The sequence below is a fragment of the Lepisma saccharinum genome, chromosome 1 (assembly GCF_977018435.1).
Source record: "Lepisma saccharinum chromosome 1, izLepSacc3.1, whole genome shotgun sequence".
Classification (NCBI taxonomy): Eukaryota; Metazoa; Arthropoda; class Insecta; order Zygentoma; family Lepismatidae; genus Lepisma; species Lepisma saccharinum.
Genome location: NC_139229.1, coordinates 14,649,858 through 14,666,105, shown reverse-complemented (window position 1 = coordinate 14,666,105; position 16,248 = coordinate 14,649,858). Strand labels below are relative to the sequence as shown.

At 38.1% G+C, this 16,248-nt stretch overlaps 2 protein-coding genes and 1 non-coding gene across 3 annotated transcripts in view; 1 reads left to right on the top strand and 2 right to left on the bottom strand.

The window, feature by feature from the left end:
* The window catches only part of mRpL52 (mitochondrial ribosomal protein L52), a 35,148-nt gene extending 26,923 nt beyond the window's left edge, over positions 1–8,225 (bottom strand). The window contains exons 1-2 of the mRNA XM_083129413.1: positions 8,122–8,225; positions 1,878–1,971 (exon numbers count right to left, since the gene is read on the bottom strand). Of these exons, the coding sequence (XP_082985539.1) occupies positions 1,878–1,971; positions 8,122–8,164 (137 nt within the window). The 5' untranslated portion in view covers positions 8,165–8,225. The remainder of the gene's footprint in view (positions 1–1,877; positions 1,972–8,121) is intronic.
* Positions 1–16,248, bottom strand: part of LOC145993115 (GEL complex subunit OPTI) — a 57,376-nt gene that overhangs the window by 20,553 nt on the left and 20,575 nt on the right. The window contains exon 5 of the transcript XR_014442286.1: positions 1,878–1,971. The gene's annotated coding sequence lies outside the window, so the exon portion shown is untranslated. The remainder of the gene's footprint in view (positions 1–1,877; positions 1,972–16,248) is intronic.
* Positions 8,446–8,518, top strand: TRNAR-UCU (transfer RNA arginine (anticodon UCU)). The gene has a single exon. It is a non-coding gene; the product is annotated as a tRNA-Arg (tRNA).

Sequence of the window (16,248 nt, the reverse complement as noted above, 5' to 3'; positions counted from 1 at the left end):
GTTAGCCGACATGATAACGTACAGTCTCGGAATACCATATTGGCTTGGGTGAAGAAATTTGAAGAAATTGGCAGTGTATTGGATGTGAAACATGAAGCTCCAACAACAGTGCGTACGCCCGAGAACTTGCAGAGAGTGAACGTAGTCCACAATGCTCGGCACGCCAGCAGTCTCTGGGGATTCTTGAAAGACCGTTTGTTCAGAAGGCGTATCACGATTCTTCAACAATTGAAAGAAGCCATTGTTGAGGAAGTAACGGCTAGTGACGAGGAACTACGGAGATAACTTCCAGAGACGTCTGCAACAATGCATTGATGCCAAAGGAGGCCACCTGTCTGATGTAATTTTCAAAAAATGAACTTGGAAGTTGTTAGTAATAAAATTGCATACTTCAATGTACCATTACATACGGTTTTCCTCATTCTCCTTCCATTCTTTCATCATCTATGAGCGTATCAAATGTGTCAGTCGGCTCCGCGCCACCCTGTAGTTATGAGAGGGTCTCATGAAATTAGTGGATACAATACGTACAACTAGGTAAGGAAATATGGTTTTCAACAGAAACTTAGTTTTTTAAAAATGGAAACCCTATTTTATTTTTAGCTCATTTGAAAGTACGGAAAAATTCATTAAGAATGGATTACATTCATTACATTGTAATACATCAAGCAGTTCTCAAGTAATTGTAACGTGAAGATGAGTGTGAAGGTGCATCCCCACTATGCCTGTCGGCAGAGCCAAGCGTAATGCATACAGCCCGCATGCTTGTGCTGCATTTTCCATACACTCGCCATACATAAGTATCATAAGTAAATTCCACGAACAGCTGACTTTTTATATTCTGTGGAATAGTTATCAGTGCACCTGAATGTATGTATCTTAATTCAACTACATGAAATATGCATTTCCTAATACACTTTTGTACATTTTCAATATCTACACATTTTTTTTTACCAAATCAATATAAATGTTTTTTTTAAACAGATTGGAATTTGATATTTTAGTTAAAAAACATGGCATACAATATTTCAACATTTTGCAATATAGAGGTAAATGTCATAGCAGCCATTCTTGGCACAGAGTGATATAATTATGCATATTACCAGATAAATAATACAATTCATGTACTGAGACATTAAAAAAAAGGACAACTGGAAATTTCTTGACATAAAATACAATGAAAAAACTTTGAAATATAAGATCCTTGTGAAATATTCCTGGTTTAAATATTCAAAGGTTTCAAATAATAGTCCCGTCTAGTTGGCTGCACTTTTTGACACTCGGTGTAGTGCAGGTGTATTCCAGTGTCAGGGTGGTGCAAGTAAATGACAGTCAACGAAGTAGACGGACAGCGGTGTTCAAGTTCAGAAGATTCAAAAAATTCCTGGCTGCTGCTTTAAACGGTCATTTCATTAGTTAGCACACACCATGTGACCATACTCCACATATACATCGACCCAGAATGTAGTGCAAACGGTGCAGACACCAAATACACTACTTGACTCCAAATCAACGAACTAGACACTTTGGTGCAAAAAGAGTATAAAATAAAAGTGCAGCGAACTAGACGGGGCTTATGACAGCAAGCTGTGTTGACTCTATTATAAACATCTTACCCCACTGTGGGCCCATTATTTTCAGGTAAAAAAAAATTAAATTCATATTAATTTTTATACCGGTGTTATTTTATCTCATTTTATGTAAACTATAATTTGAAAAGAGTACTGAGAAATTAAAAGGAACACTGAAATTTAATACTTTTTAAGTCTCTGGGACAAAGTTAGATCATTACCACAATAATCAACCAAATGTAAAAAATGAAGCATAACAATAAACTTAATGCACATGATTACACATGATTTTCAAGACCTACTTACGCCCTTCTCCATTTTTGGTCCAGCTTTGTGATGGGAGTTGTGCTAAAGTGATATAGTGTACTGCCAAAAGTACTGGTGCCAGAGATTGGCAAATCTATAAATAAGAAAGAAAAATTAGCGAATTAAGTTACCTACTAGCATATTAATCAATAAACTGAAATGTGGTTATCCTGAAGGACAATGAAATTTGAAATATGTGCAACAAAAGGTGCTGTGCTATGGGCTCCGACTGCAGGATGGCATAGGTTCGAGTCTGCCTGTGTTCAGGAAATCTCATATAAGGGCTGAGGGTTTGACCTGCTGACCCCACTTCACCCCATTACCAGTTGAAGAACTCCACACCTCTAGGTAGGATTGTGGGAAGGAGACTGGCAGTCGGAAGATAGGCCAAGGCCCTTCTAGGTAGAGCCACGGGATTGTTTTTATCATTAAACATGAAGGACTGAAAACTTACGATAGTTACATTTGACGTGCTCTTTTGTTATTTGAGTGTACACACAAACAGTTTTTTTACTAATAAAAAGCAGCAAAAAGAATCTAAAATAACAGGTTTGTATTTATGGAGGTCATACTTTGGGATCAAATATATCAGTCATTTGTGTTTTCCATGTGCTGGAACCAATTTTATATTACATAAAATATGTATATATATATATATATATATATACACACACACACACACACACACACACACACACACACAGAATTCAACATAAATTTCACGGGGGAACTATTGGTAAAGGGCCGGCCACAACAAAACAAACACACACATTATCAAGTGCACAAGCGGTGGCTCAGTCGGTAACGTGTCTGACTACCATGCTCAAGGTGCCGATTTCGATCCCCGGCCGGTTCAAATCCGGGAACTTTTCTAATGTTGGAAGCAGCCCCGGCGCCCACCCAGCGTCGAATGACATGGGTACCTGGGGGAAACCCTGGGGGGTAAAGGCGGTCAGGGGCGTGATGCTGATCACATCACCCCCACACACGACGGGATCAAGAAAGTGTGGGGCGTTACCCCCTATACGCCTTCATGGTGTGGTGCTAAGCACAGGGGAGCACTTTACCTTTTTTTTTTACTTTTACAAGTGAGGTCACGGACAACTTACTTTTTACATCTCACAACACACAGATTAGTTTCATTGAACTTCAAACTTACTTCCACAATCATGTTCAGTATTTATCATACTCCTGTACAACATGTAAAAATCATTACCCAATTGGAACCATGGTCGAGAAAAAAGATTTGGAATGCAAATGTGAACAAAACAAAGTGGGGAGTGAATTTACAATACTGGAAGTATCTTCAATTGCCTTCAAATTCAGCATACTCACTAATTTTGGCCTCGTAATCACGAATCTGCAGTTAAAATTTGGCGGTCATGTCTAGAAAATAAGTAAGTCGAAAATAGTGGGTCCAAGAACGGAGTAAACACCCTTGATTTATGAATAAAACAACTATTGGCAAGAATTTACAATACCGGACCCTTCTGTAATTTCTACTGCTTATACTCACGAAATAATTAATCGCGATGATTTATCTGAGGTTAACATGTTGGGGTGAGGTGTAGAAATTGTTCATTAACGTGTAGTAGTTGTAAAATAAGCTTTTCTATTCTGGCAATGATTCTCTGTATACAAGTATGGGATCCATATTTGTTGATATGAACAATTGACATTCGCAATTAGTTATGCTGTCTACAGTGTTGCCACACTGTTGATTTCATACTTGGAGAGCATGGATCGTGTAAGAATGGTGGAAGAGAATGTGGACTGATTTGATTACAGGTAAGTTTGGAAACAATGCATCGATCGTAAATTTGCAGGATACGAAAATGGCATCTTCGATGAAGAATGTTTGCCGTTAAAGTGCTACGAAAATAAGATTTTTTTCTATCGGTTCATTATCACAATTAGCGCAAAACCATTCACAGATAGCCCCAATGACCATTCTCGGTAAGGTTAGGTTATGTTAGGTTAAGCAAACATAGTTAAAATTTGGGGTTGTAAATCCATGCATGGGTAGTCCCACAAACCATTGACGGATATCCCCACGAACCATTCACAGTAAGGTTAGGTTAGGCAAGCATAGTTAAAATTTGGGGTCGTAGTAATGTCAAGAATAGGCTATATATTTCGTTCCTTAAGTATTCGAAATGCAAAATCTTGCGATAAATAATGAGCAATCGTGTATTGTTGGTTGCGATCACGGACCTCCTTAATTTGCAATTTCTACAAGTGACCCTAAAAAATTATAACTTCAAATTCCTGATTAGAAGGACTCAACTAGCGAGTATGCGAAATATTACAAAAATCGGGGAGGGGTCCGGTATTGTAAATTCGCTCCCAACTATTTTTTGCAATGATTAGCGTTTCAAAACTATGTTTATGATGACCCTTAATTTTAACTATGCTTGCCTAACCTAACCTAACCGTCAATGGTTCGTGGGGCAAACATGTTTTCCACCTTTACGCAAGATGCCATTTTCTCACATGCATATCAACGCTCTTACTTATTGCACAACACTTGAGAAATGTTCGTAGCATGACCATTGTGCGGAAAGGAAGACATCTTCATATCGTTTCCATGTTAGTGTATGGAGAATCATAGTGGTAATTGACAAGTTTATTTTGCAATTTCTACACTAGAAAAATAGGTAACATTATAGTATAAGGGAAACGGTTTTCTTCAAATTTACAGGAGAAAGTACTTACGCAAATCATTTTCTGTAGCGTTATGGAAGTTCGTGGGTACTATTATAGTATGGGGGTGACACCTATAAATCATATATTTCGCACTTTTTTACATTGCTATATTATAGTATGGGGGTGACACCTATAAATCATATATTTCACACTTTTTTGGAATGCGGAACATTTCCTAAGGTGAAATAATGCATTTCTAACTAAGATAATGTCTATTTCTTACATTTACGAGTACTTACTGTTACTTGTTATTTCGATTCTGTAACACATTATGGCGGGCGATAGCTTACTGGTTCAGGGTGCATTGTGAGAGTGTTTTGTCGATTTATGCAGTGTTGCAAACTCGTTCACCAGAAAATACCTACTTTCGTGCCCGGATTTGAAATTATGCTAATACCTCGCAAACCATTGACGTTAGACTCACAAACCATTCACATTAGCTCCAAAAACCATTGACGTTAACCCCCAAAAACAATTTTCCGTAAGGTTAGGTTAGGCAAGCATAGTTAAAAAAAATTAAAAAAATATTCGACACGTCATGTTCTAGTGAAAACACGGCAAGTTTGAAACACTGACTACAGGGAACATTGTGCTCTCGTGCAGAAAGCAAATGGCGGCAGCAGAAACAGCATGTCGGACAGAGATTTTCCCAGAAAACATGTATTTGCATTAAAATGGATCAAAACTACATTCACAAACTTCCACAACGCTACCAAAAATGATTTCCGTAAGTACTTTCTCCTGTAAATTTGAAGAAATCCGTCACCCCTATACTATAATGTTACCAGTTCAGGAATCTAGTTTTGATACATTTTAATGCGAAAACATGTCGTTTTCTGCGAAAATCTCAGTCCCGACACTCTGTTTCTGCTTCCGTCATTTGCTTTCTGCACGAGAGTACAATATTCCATGTGTTAAGATGATGCAACCCCATAGTCAGTGTTTCAGCCTTGCCGTGTTTTCACTAGAACATGACGTGTCAAGTATTTTTAATTTTTTTAAACTATGCTTGCGTAACCTAACTTAACCTAACCTTACGGAAAATGGTTTTTGGGGCTAACGTCAATGGTTGGCGACGTATTAGCATAATTTCAAATCCGGCCACGAAAGTAGGTTTTTTTACGGTGAACGAGGTTGTAACACTGCATAAATCGACAAAACACTCGCACAACGTGCCCTGAACCACTACGCTATCGCCCGCCATAATGTGTTACAGAATCAGTAAGTAAGTAAGTACTCGTAAATGTAAGAAACAGACATTATCTTAGTTAGAAATGCATTATTTCACCTTAGGAAATGTTCCGCATTCCAAAAGAGTATGTTAGTAATGTAAAAAATATGATTTATAGGTGTTTCCCTTATACTATAATAGTACCGAAAAATATATGCACAGCCAGTCAACAACTTAATAATGGTCGAGTTATTTGACTAATGCAGATATAAATTGGTTAGACCAAAGAGGAACCTATATTTATACCTTAATATAGGTTCCATGGTTCAGTCTAACCATGAGACCCAGCTACTTTCCAATATTCCAAACAAAACCATTCTTGTAAATTAGATACGGCTAATCTCTTTCCGTTAACACCCGTAATCTTCAGCGTATATTTGTAAGCTTATTTGTTTCATGTATAATAGCCTAGATTTATGTACAAGGCCATCTGACTTTTCTGAGTGAGCAGGGTATTACTCTTAACAAAATAGCCTAAATAAACACTACTTGAATTCGACTTTACGGAATTTATCAGATCGAGCTATTTCAATCTTCTATTGACCATATTTCAACAATTACTACTCTCCTACAAATATTAATGATGTGAATTGCCACCGAAATAATTGTTCGTACTTTCTCATAAAATGGGGGTAGTGTTCGAATTGAACCAAGATATATGGTCCGTCATTGATTCACTAGGTCAGTTCGATGATGAAAAAATCTTAATATTTTACAATCAATGATTGAAAATATATTACATTTCATTAACTCTACTCATTAAAATTTCGGTAACCACCAAACGTCTCTAATTCCCTTATTTTCGTATTTTTCACATTGATACTTACATATTCTGCATTCGTAAGGATTCTTCTATTTCGCGTTTCGTTTTTTGCAGGCAAATAATCTCAATTTTCGAAATATCGAGTATTTTTATTTTGTTCGCTTTTGCTTGCGTTACACGCGATATGGCGGAGAAATCTTGACTAGCGTAGTCCATGATCAGTGGTTATGCAGTGTTGCACCCTTCTTCATAGAAAAATACCTACTTTCGTGTTACTGATTTTGTATTTTTTCCAGGTTCGAAAACTCCACGAACCATGCACGGCAAGGTTAGGTTAGGAAACATAGTTAAATTTGTTTTTCAAAATTAGAAATTTTTTTTCGGGTTCGAAAACCCCATGAACCATTCATAAATAGCCCCACAAACCATTCACGGATAGCTCCACGAACCATTCACGGATAGCTCCACGAACCATTCACGGATAGCCCCACGAACCATTCATAAATAGCCCCATGAACCATTCACGGATAGCCCCATGAACCATTCATAAATAGCCCCACGAACCATTCACGGATAGCCCCACGAACCATTCATAAATAGCCCCATGAACCATTCACGAATAGCCCCACGAACCATTCATAAATAGCCCCACGAACTATTCATAAATAGTCCCACGTACCATTTACGGATGGCACCACGAACCATTTACGGATAGCCCCACGAACCATTCACGGATAGCCCCACGAACCATTCATAAATAGCCCCACGAACCATTCATAAATAGCCTTAGAGATACTGGGCGAAAGGGGGGGGGGTTATAACCCCCATCAACCTCACATTGAGCACGTCATGTTGTCGCAAGTTCGTAATGAGAAATGATGAAAAATCCTATTTCCTATTGGAAATAATCCTACATTTCTCTATGAAACTGAAGTTAGCCGCTATTCCTCCCGCTGGTTTGCAACACTGTGCAGTAGAATCGCTGTCGCGCTCTTCTATTTACTCATTTCTCTTTTCATTTGGTAGAACTGTTAATGTAAAATACCTTATTAGGCCCAAGTTCCTTTTGTTTTATTGCGATTTCATCATGCTACGAATGCAATTTTTACATGGTTCGATTTCGATTTATGTCTGTTAACACATACTGCGGAGTTTTAGCGTTCACTTAATATTTTGTTCAATATATGTTATCTTGGTTAGGTTAGGTTTGGTTCCCTTAGCATTAAAATAAAGTCCCTAAATGCATTCTACTAAGGTTCCGATTTACTTCTACATTCATTCCCACGCTTCTACGATATTTACTGTCACTTGTCGACGGAGAATATCTTGTCCACGAGAAGTGCGTAAGGTAATTTTCAAGTTGTTTTTCCAACATAAATAACTTTTTTTCGAGTCCAAACAGGGCTCATTACTTTAAGGTTCAAATTTCGTGTGACACTGAATTTCAAAATTTTACGATAATTAGTCTTTGTGCTAGGAGAAATCATAAAACAATCGGAACCGTTACCCATTATTATAATAAACGCATGTTTTGAACAACTTACCGATTTTCAAACGTGCAATTCTCCCGCAACGTAACATTGCCATTTCTTTCACTTTCCTCAAGCTCACCCCTTTCCTCCCCTAATGCGATCCAAGATCACAACCACCACACCATCTAGTAGCATTCCCGTAAACTACTTGCATTTCTTACACATACTTGACTACGACGCAACCTAAGAATTCCCGAATGTAATAATAATTTCATATAAGTAACGTGACACATGCCGATAATGAATTTATTACATTATTAACGTGTATATTGTTTGTACAACGTTTCCCGATAGATGTGTGGTTTCCTTCGCAACACGAGCTACATCCCTATGGTTGTCCCTGTGGCGCAGTGGATAGCGCGTTGGACTTCTAATCCAAAGGTCCCGGGTTCGAATCCCGGCAGGGATGGTAATTTTTTCTAACATGCTGAAAGTGTTGTACATTTGCATTAAACAAAGCAAAACAAAAAGAAAAGATAGTTGTAATTCAATCAGTGTACAAAGTTGCTATAGTATAATGAACTCGAAGATGCTATTTATTTCAAAATGTTATATAAATTTGACAATTTATCATATTCAACTTGACTGATAACTAGGTGGACATCCCCATAAACACAATGATTAAAGTTGTTCTTCCTTGTAATCAGTGGCGGCGATTAGAGGTGGTGTAGGGGCCTCTTACCCCCCCTTTCCACTTTTGTCCCCACACTGTGCTAAACCACCAAGGGAAAGTAATCTGTTTGTTATCATAGAACATATCAGGCTTAAGCCAGTAGTAGCACATTTCTCGCTAACTGGACCTGTTTAGCTAACTTGTGCATAAAATGTACATTTATGTAATAATATTTTTTGCGGGTGCAGTGGCGGCAATTGGGTTCCAAACCCGGGAGAGCAGGGGGGATAGACAGTATATTTACCTTTGTAATAAGGTTTAGCATAGTGCAGGGATAAAAGTGGTGAAAAGGTGGGGTGGCAATCCATAATCACCGCCTAGTATCAAAAAGTACACAAAGTAACTATCTTAATTGTTAAATGTTAAGAATTGGAAATATTAAAATTGGACCTCCCCGTCCTGCTTATCTAGCAGCAATACTGCTGCCTTGAAATTGAGGGGTCCCGGGTTCGATCCCCGGTGTAGGCACATATCAGTAAGTGGCTCAGATTCCACTATAAGCTGTAGGTCTTGTCCCAATGAGCTTCTGTGCCCTTAGCCCTTAGGTCTTTCCACAATATAGTGTATAAAGTCCAATCAAGTAAACATTTTTGCATACGATGCAAAAATCAGCATGCTTGGGCAATTTCATTCTTTGCAGGCCTAGGCCTACATGCTAATTAATTATTATTTGTGATATTAGAAAAAATTCTGCAGTACCTTCAAAGTGGCCAAATTTGATTCCGTGCAGAAGAATCAATGTTTGAATCACATCTCGTAAAACTATTGATCCAATTCTGATCAATATTCAGAGCATAATATATTCTGAAATAAAATTATAATCTTCAGCAGTCCCTTCTCTAACCAAAATGCCCAGGACAAGAGTTACAATTACATATATTCCTTGATTTTATGTCAATATATTTCTCTCTTAGTGGAGGTGGATTTGTAGTGAAAATATTTTTCTTCCTTGAGAGTGGCACATCCTAAGAGGACGATATTTCTCACATCCTTCCCATTTTTAGCCCTAAGTTCTGAATTATAGGCGTTGAACAAGAAAAGTAAGATATTTAATCATGGAGAAAGATATGGTATCATTAATAGTTTCTATTCAAGGGTGTTTTCGCTTATTTGACGCCTACTTTATTAAGTTAGTGCCAGTTTTCTGACGCATGAAAAGCTGCATCTTTATACACTCCCTACTGTTGTGATTTGGACAGTTTAGAGTCATGGCATACTATGAAGCAGAATGGAAGCCAAAATAAAGACCTTCACCAGCTGCTTGCAATGATTGACATTCAAAATTTTATTTTACAGACTTTATAAGCTTTGTGTTATTGAAATGTTCAAAGGTTGCTTGCAACAAACCGAAATCTGTCCTTTGAAGAGCTTGCAATATCTTTGGATTTAAAAAAGTTCGTGGCTGCTCATAAAAACAGACATATCTTATCGTAGATTCTTGCTGTGGTTAATTTTCTCATTTTAGCAACAAGTTAGTCACACTGTTTACATAGAAATAGTGTTACGTGTAGTATTTATACGTATATCCAGCAAGTTGATAATGTAATGAGTGTAGTTTCTATGGTGTATTTTGTACTCTTCACATGAATAGTAAAAGACTGACATTATTGCACTCAATAATGGCTTAGAAAAAGAAACAATTATTTCATTTTATTTGATATTAAGGATTCATGCCTAAGAGTACTTTTGTATATGATGGAACAAAATGCAACATCTCATTGATTTATCTTGAGTTCTGATTGTTAAATATGCATGCGGTAAAATTATACCCTAAAAGTATGAAGTAAGTACATTTTAGCCGGTATTAGTTAGCTCCCCGGGAATTTGACTCGGAAATCTGTAGCCCCCACTTATTTCAGGCTGGTGCCGTCACTGCTGATGGATACAAGTGAAAACATTCTAAGTCAAATATTTCCCATGTTTGCGACAGCTTCACCTAAGGAAACAAATTCTCAAGCTTGTACCTTTCTGTATTCAGTGTTAATGCAAATAATGTACTTGGTACCAACTTCCATTTGACAAAAATCTACTAATGCTTATCACCTTATAATAAAAGGGTCCTTAGGTCTGTTTCTTAGTGTAGTTAAATTAGACTTCTACATGAAAGTCCCATCCCGATTACTTTATCTGACCACAAACTGGACCTCAAATGAACCTTTGCAATAGTCTTGGTAGTACACACACACACACACAGATGTGGGCAAGAGCTGGTTTTAATATGCACATTATATTTTCAGCGTTGTATTTCATCATGTAATTCCTTACCCCATAGCCTGTGCCCCTCCCAGAAAAAAAAATTCTAGATCGGCTATGCTTGGCGGGCCTTGCCCCACGAAGGAATGTTGCACCACAGAGTTTTCGTTTTATGCTTCATTACAGTATACAGATATTCAATACAGTAACCTCCCGGTACGTAAGTAATGAGTTCCTTAAACCATTACGTAACTTGAATTTTACACAAGTCGAATTTGTAAATTGCTTAAGTGTAACTTCTTGAGAAACTGCAATATTTATTATATGTATGCATATTATTTACACAGTATTATTTTATAAATGAAACATCATGCAGCAGTATTTACTCGGATATAAACTATAAAAAGTATGAAAAATATATAAAAGAATATAAAATCAAACTGACATCCATCGCAAAATCCGCAAACATGTTCATACTTGCTAGTAGTTGTAATTTTCGGATTTATTACGTAACTGTGAATTTACGTAAGTCAGGGGCTTACTGTATGTCAATTTAATTCTTGTAGTATTTTGGGCTTTGTTTTTTACGTCAAGCAAGGAACTTGTATAGCTCACCTCTTATGATGTTGACACTGCAGGAGAGAGGGGGGGAGGGTAGAGTAACTCTGAGGACATAGACCTGTTCAACCTGTGAACCTTCATTACAACCCAGCTCTCCATATAGAAGCATAGCGCAATCTTGTGACCTCCTAGCTGCGGATGGGGTAGTCTCACATAATGATCGATTGATTTGTTTTATTTTACTTCGCTTCTTGTGCCACTTTTGGCTAATTTGCGAAGATGGGGATGAATAGGCACCCACAAACATCCATGCCTAGGCCAGGATTCGAACCCAGAACCCCTAGCATTATGTGCTATCCGCACCAGCATGGGGGCCAGCAGTTCAACCCTACAAAAACATGGGACTGCTGCAATTGTGTGCCCGTTGAACTGTTGCCATGCAATCAAAATGTCTGAGGTTTGATTCTTTGTGGAGATACACTGCATTCTAAATCAAATTTCACTTCCAACTACAAGTCCAGTCACCTAGCCATGTTCACATGCAATTGTACAAAGATTGTTTTTATTTTATTATTTTACAATGTTTTTTCTGCTTCTACAGGCTAATTGCGATGAATGATGATTTGATAAATTTGTGAAGGCTCATAATATAATGCACCTCAAAAGTAACTGTAGGTTCAACTTTGCAAAAAGTGTTTAAAGCATTGCCACTGATAATAACAAACATAAGGATGTGCTTTTCTAAAATTTATTTTTCATGTGCATTTTACATCTACTTGTGTTCCATAATATGAAGTTAAACTTGTTACTTGATGAAAATTCAAACCTTCACATGTTCACATAAGCTACAATCTTATATAATCCGTTGCGCAACAGCCCATGAAGGGCCTAGGCATACCTACCGACTGCCGGTCTCCCTCCCACGCTTTCCTTCTTCACCTCTAAGCGTGGAGATCTTCAACCAGTATTGGAATAGTGGGGGGGTCAGCCCGACGTATCCCCAGCCGTTATAGTAGGTCTCCGTGACCGGATTACGCTCACTCACTCGGAGCTCCCCAATTTCCTCACGATGGTGGGTTGCCACCGGCCCTATACGTAGGCCGAATAAATTCCGACCAGAGCCGGATTTGAACCTACGCCGACCCGCAGCGAACGATCTCAAGACAAGTGAACACCTTAACCCGATCGGCTACGGAGGAGGACTATGGTTTCATTGATTCATTTGCACACACAAAGAAATGCCAACACCAAAAATTGAACCAGACTGTTGGTAACAAATTTGGGAGTCCAGTATGATTATACATACAGTTTCGAGACTTTGTGATAATATAATGTCTTCTGAAATGATAACACTTCCAGCGGCACTGTACGAAATCTCTGTTAAATCGCACGGCAGTACCTAGAATTTTAGTGGGTATCATGTTGGAGGATGGAGAGCAACATCTTGATAAATATAGAAAGGCCTTGCATCTGCTAATTTCATTTTTTTAAATGTGTGAAATTAATCAATATATCAAACAAGATTTCACTCACTTAAGCAGTTAAAATTACCACCTGCACTGTTTCATGTATATTCAATGATGTTGAGAGGTTATGAACTTGCGTTTGCAATTTCTACAATATTGATTGATTGAAACTAAACTTGTGGGTGTGTCAGCACCTGTCATATGATATGGGTCCTTTACTGTAGCTAAAACAAGCACATGTCTCTGAAGAAAAAAATCTCCTTACTTAATTAAAACCTAAGGCTATAAAGGGGCACTCGGCACATACAAGTATAAAACACAGGAAAACAACACACAGCCTTGCCGATGATTAAATTGGCCATAGAGATGCCAGAGCCTCCTTGGTCTGCAACATTGCCATTACCACATTACGTGGAAGTGAGGTTGAGATTTGGGTGTCTTCTCAAAATGTCACCCCTTACACCCCACAATTTCTACAATATTCGCCTGTTAGAAATATACATATTCAGTGAAACCAAAAACTTTCTTGCACCCATTCATAAATGGTTGTGTAAACCAAAAAATGTCTTCTACAAAAGTTACTTGGAATACAAAACCAATCAAATGTTTGACTAATCCCGTAATTTTTCATGCAGTTGCATCCAGTTTTAACTAGTGTCAATTTCAATAATATTCGCCTGTTACAAACTTGTGCCGCTGTTTTTGTGTATCCTGTCCACCCCTCCTTTCTACATCTGTACTTCGGTTGCCAACAAGTAGACATTGTCAATCATCCACTGTCCTCGTGCTAACAGCAGATTTGTGGTGGAAAGCTTTCCCTTAATAATGTCCAATCAGGCTGGTTCAAGACCGCTACTTGGGCAGGAGTAGGTGGGTAATGCATTATATTTACAGTGGGTGGGCCAGAGGCAGGTTGCAGACCTCTACATTACAATCCTGAAAGCTTCACTGGCAAGTTTACAACCACTCAACATGCTCAGTCACCATTTCACTCTGCCAATAGTCTCCCTGTCCCTAAACATGGCACCTCCATCAGGGTACAATACTTGAACCACTGGGTGCACCTGGTCTTCCAGAATTGTCACATAATTCCTGGCAGAACCCATATAAAAAATTGACTTGGCATAGACAGTGCCATGATGTTGAAGCCCAATCCATCCCAATATATCACTACACTTCACCATGCGAACTATACAGCTGAAACCTGTAGGGTAGGGAGGCACGTAAGTTATCTTATATTGGAAGCAAAGTGGACTCACTGAAGAACAATACACATTTCAGATTGATCAAAGTTCAAGATTTGTACTTTGTACTGCTGGCAACATTGGACCTAACATTAGCCCCTTCCCTGTGTAATTTTCTGGCAAAATGCTTTCCGTACTGTGTATTTTTTTTTTTAGTTTGCATAGTAATATTTTTAAGTAGCTACTGCTTCAACACAATTCATCCTAGTATCATGGTTCATATGTCATGCTCTTCAGAATAGAAGACTTTCAAATGGTACCACGCAGATGTGTACATCAAGTATGGGGAAAGGGAAATTGGGGATAATTCGGAAAATTTTCCTCCAAAAAATCCCCTTCGGTAACTTTGGGGCCCTCTGGACCAGCCTTGGATATAGGTACCCGATTATAATATACCTTGAAAAATATTATGCCAAGTTTCATTGGAATATCTTCAATAGGTATGAGGGATGAGGGAAAAAAAAATGAACTACTACTTCTTCTTTGTCGGCACTGAAAATCGTGACTAAATAAAACGTCGTTGTTTCTTCAATACCAAAAAATATGTTTCAACAACAAAAAACGTATTATTCAGTTCAACACAGGTTACTTCAGTCAGAGATGTTCGTGGACGTAATATTACGCCCTACATAGAATAAGCTATAGTGACCAAGGGCATAATATTACGCCGAACACAGGGAAGGGGTTAAGTAATTATAGCAGTGAACAACGCTTTTGCAGGCCATACCAACAATGAATATTATTGACACTGTGAAGCTCTACACAAAAACATGGTACAGTCACAGACACTTCTGGGTTGTATCAACTCCACTGACTTTCTATGCAATCTAAACAACTCCAAAGCATCCATGACTGTACATACTAAATTTTGCAATACCTTTGTCAGGTATCATTTTACATATTTTGGCACTATATTCACAAATACTTCAGTTCTGTTGTCCCGCTTCAGTCTACTGTACATCTGCACCATTCTTACCTGACGATGTGTCAAGCTTGCAATGTGTTCTGTCTTTTCGTCCTTTTGAAGACCTTTTGTCTTTTTGCTATGTATGTATATAATTTAAAGGTAAAGCTACCCCTAGCATACTGGAACATGCTTGATCAGCAGAATGCTCTGGCCATCCTTACCCCTTGCCCCACCCCCACAGGGTTTATTAGAGGCTGAGTGAACCCCAGATATATTCCATGCAGGGAAATTGCCTGAAAAATTCTTACCTGAAATCAAACCCAGGTCTCCTGTGTGGCAGTCAAACGCCATACCAACTGCATGACTGTGGCTCTATAGGTACAATATATGGAAAACGTAAATGGCAAAACTTGCTATCATATGATATCCTATGAACTCTACAAACCATTGTGGTTTGGGGGATAGTATGTGGTCCTAAGAGTTCTCTTTCTGTAGATGGTTACGTAACACTACAACTAAGGTATTCCCATAATGTCAGATTAATGCAGACCCAGCCATAAATCTTGGATATTTATCACACCAAAGTCCTGTAAGTCAAAAGCTAATTTTGTTACTTAAATAAGTGACAAGTCCACAAGAGGGTAATCCTTGACCCTCCAGAGTAATGAAACAAAATGTTATTGAAGGAAAATAACAGCCAAGGATGGATGAATTCATATCTATTTTTAATTCTATGAATAGGTAGACAAATATCACAGTCATTATTTATAAGGACTGCGATCAAATGATTAAGTACCTTGCAAAATAAATTATTTGAGATGGTACACATAAAGCTGGTCGTCTTCTTTGATAAAGATACATCTATTACTACTGTTTTCTCAAAAGGAGGATCATCAACGCAGCAATGCACTGTGACAAACCTTCATCCAAGAACAACAATAAGAATAGGTGGTGGTGTATGCTCAACAGTGACAGCATTCACTGAATAACAATGGCAATGCCCGTGCCCATATGGTAAAGGATGCTGCAAACTTGCCAAAACTGTTGCGCTGAGAAAGTGTTTAAAAAGCCAAGGGTTGAACCCTTGTGATATCT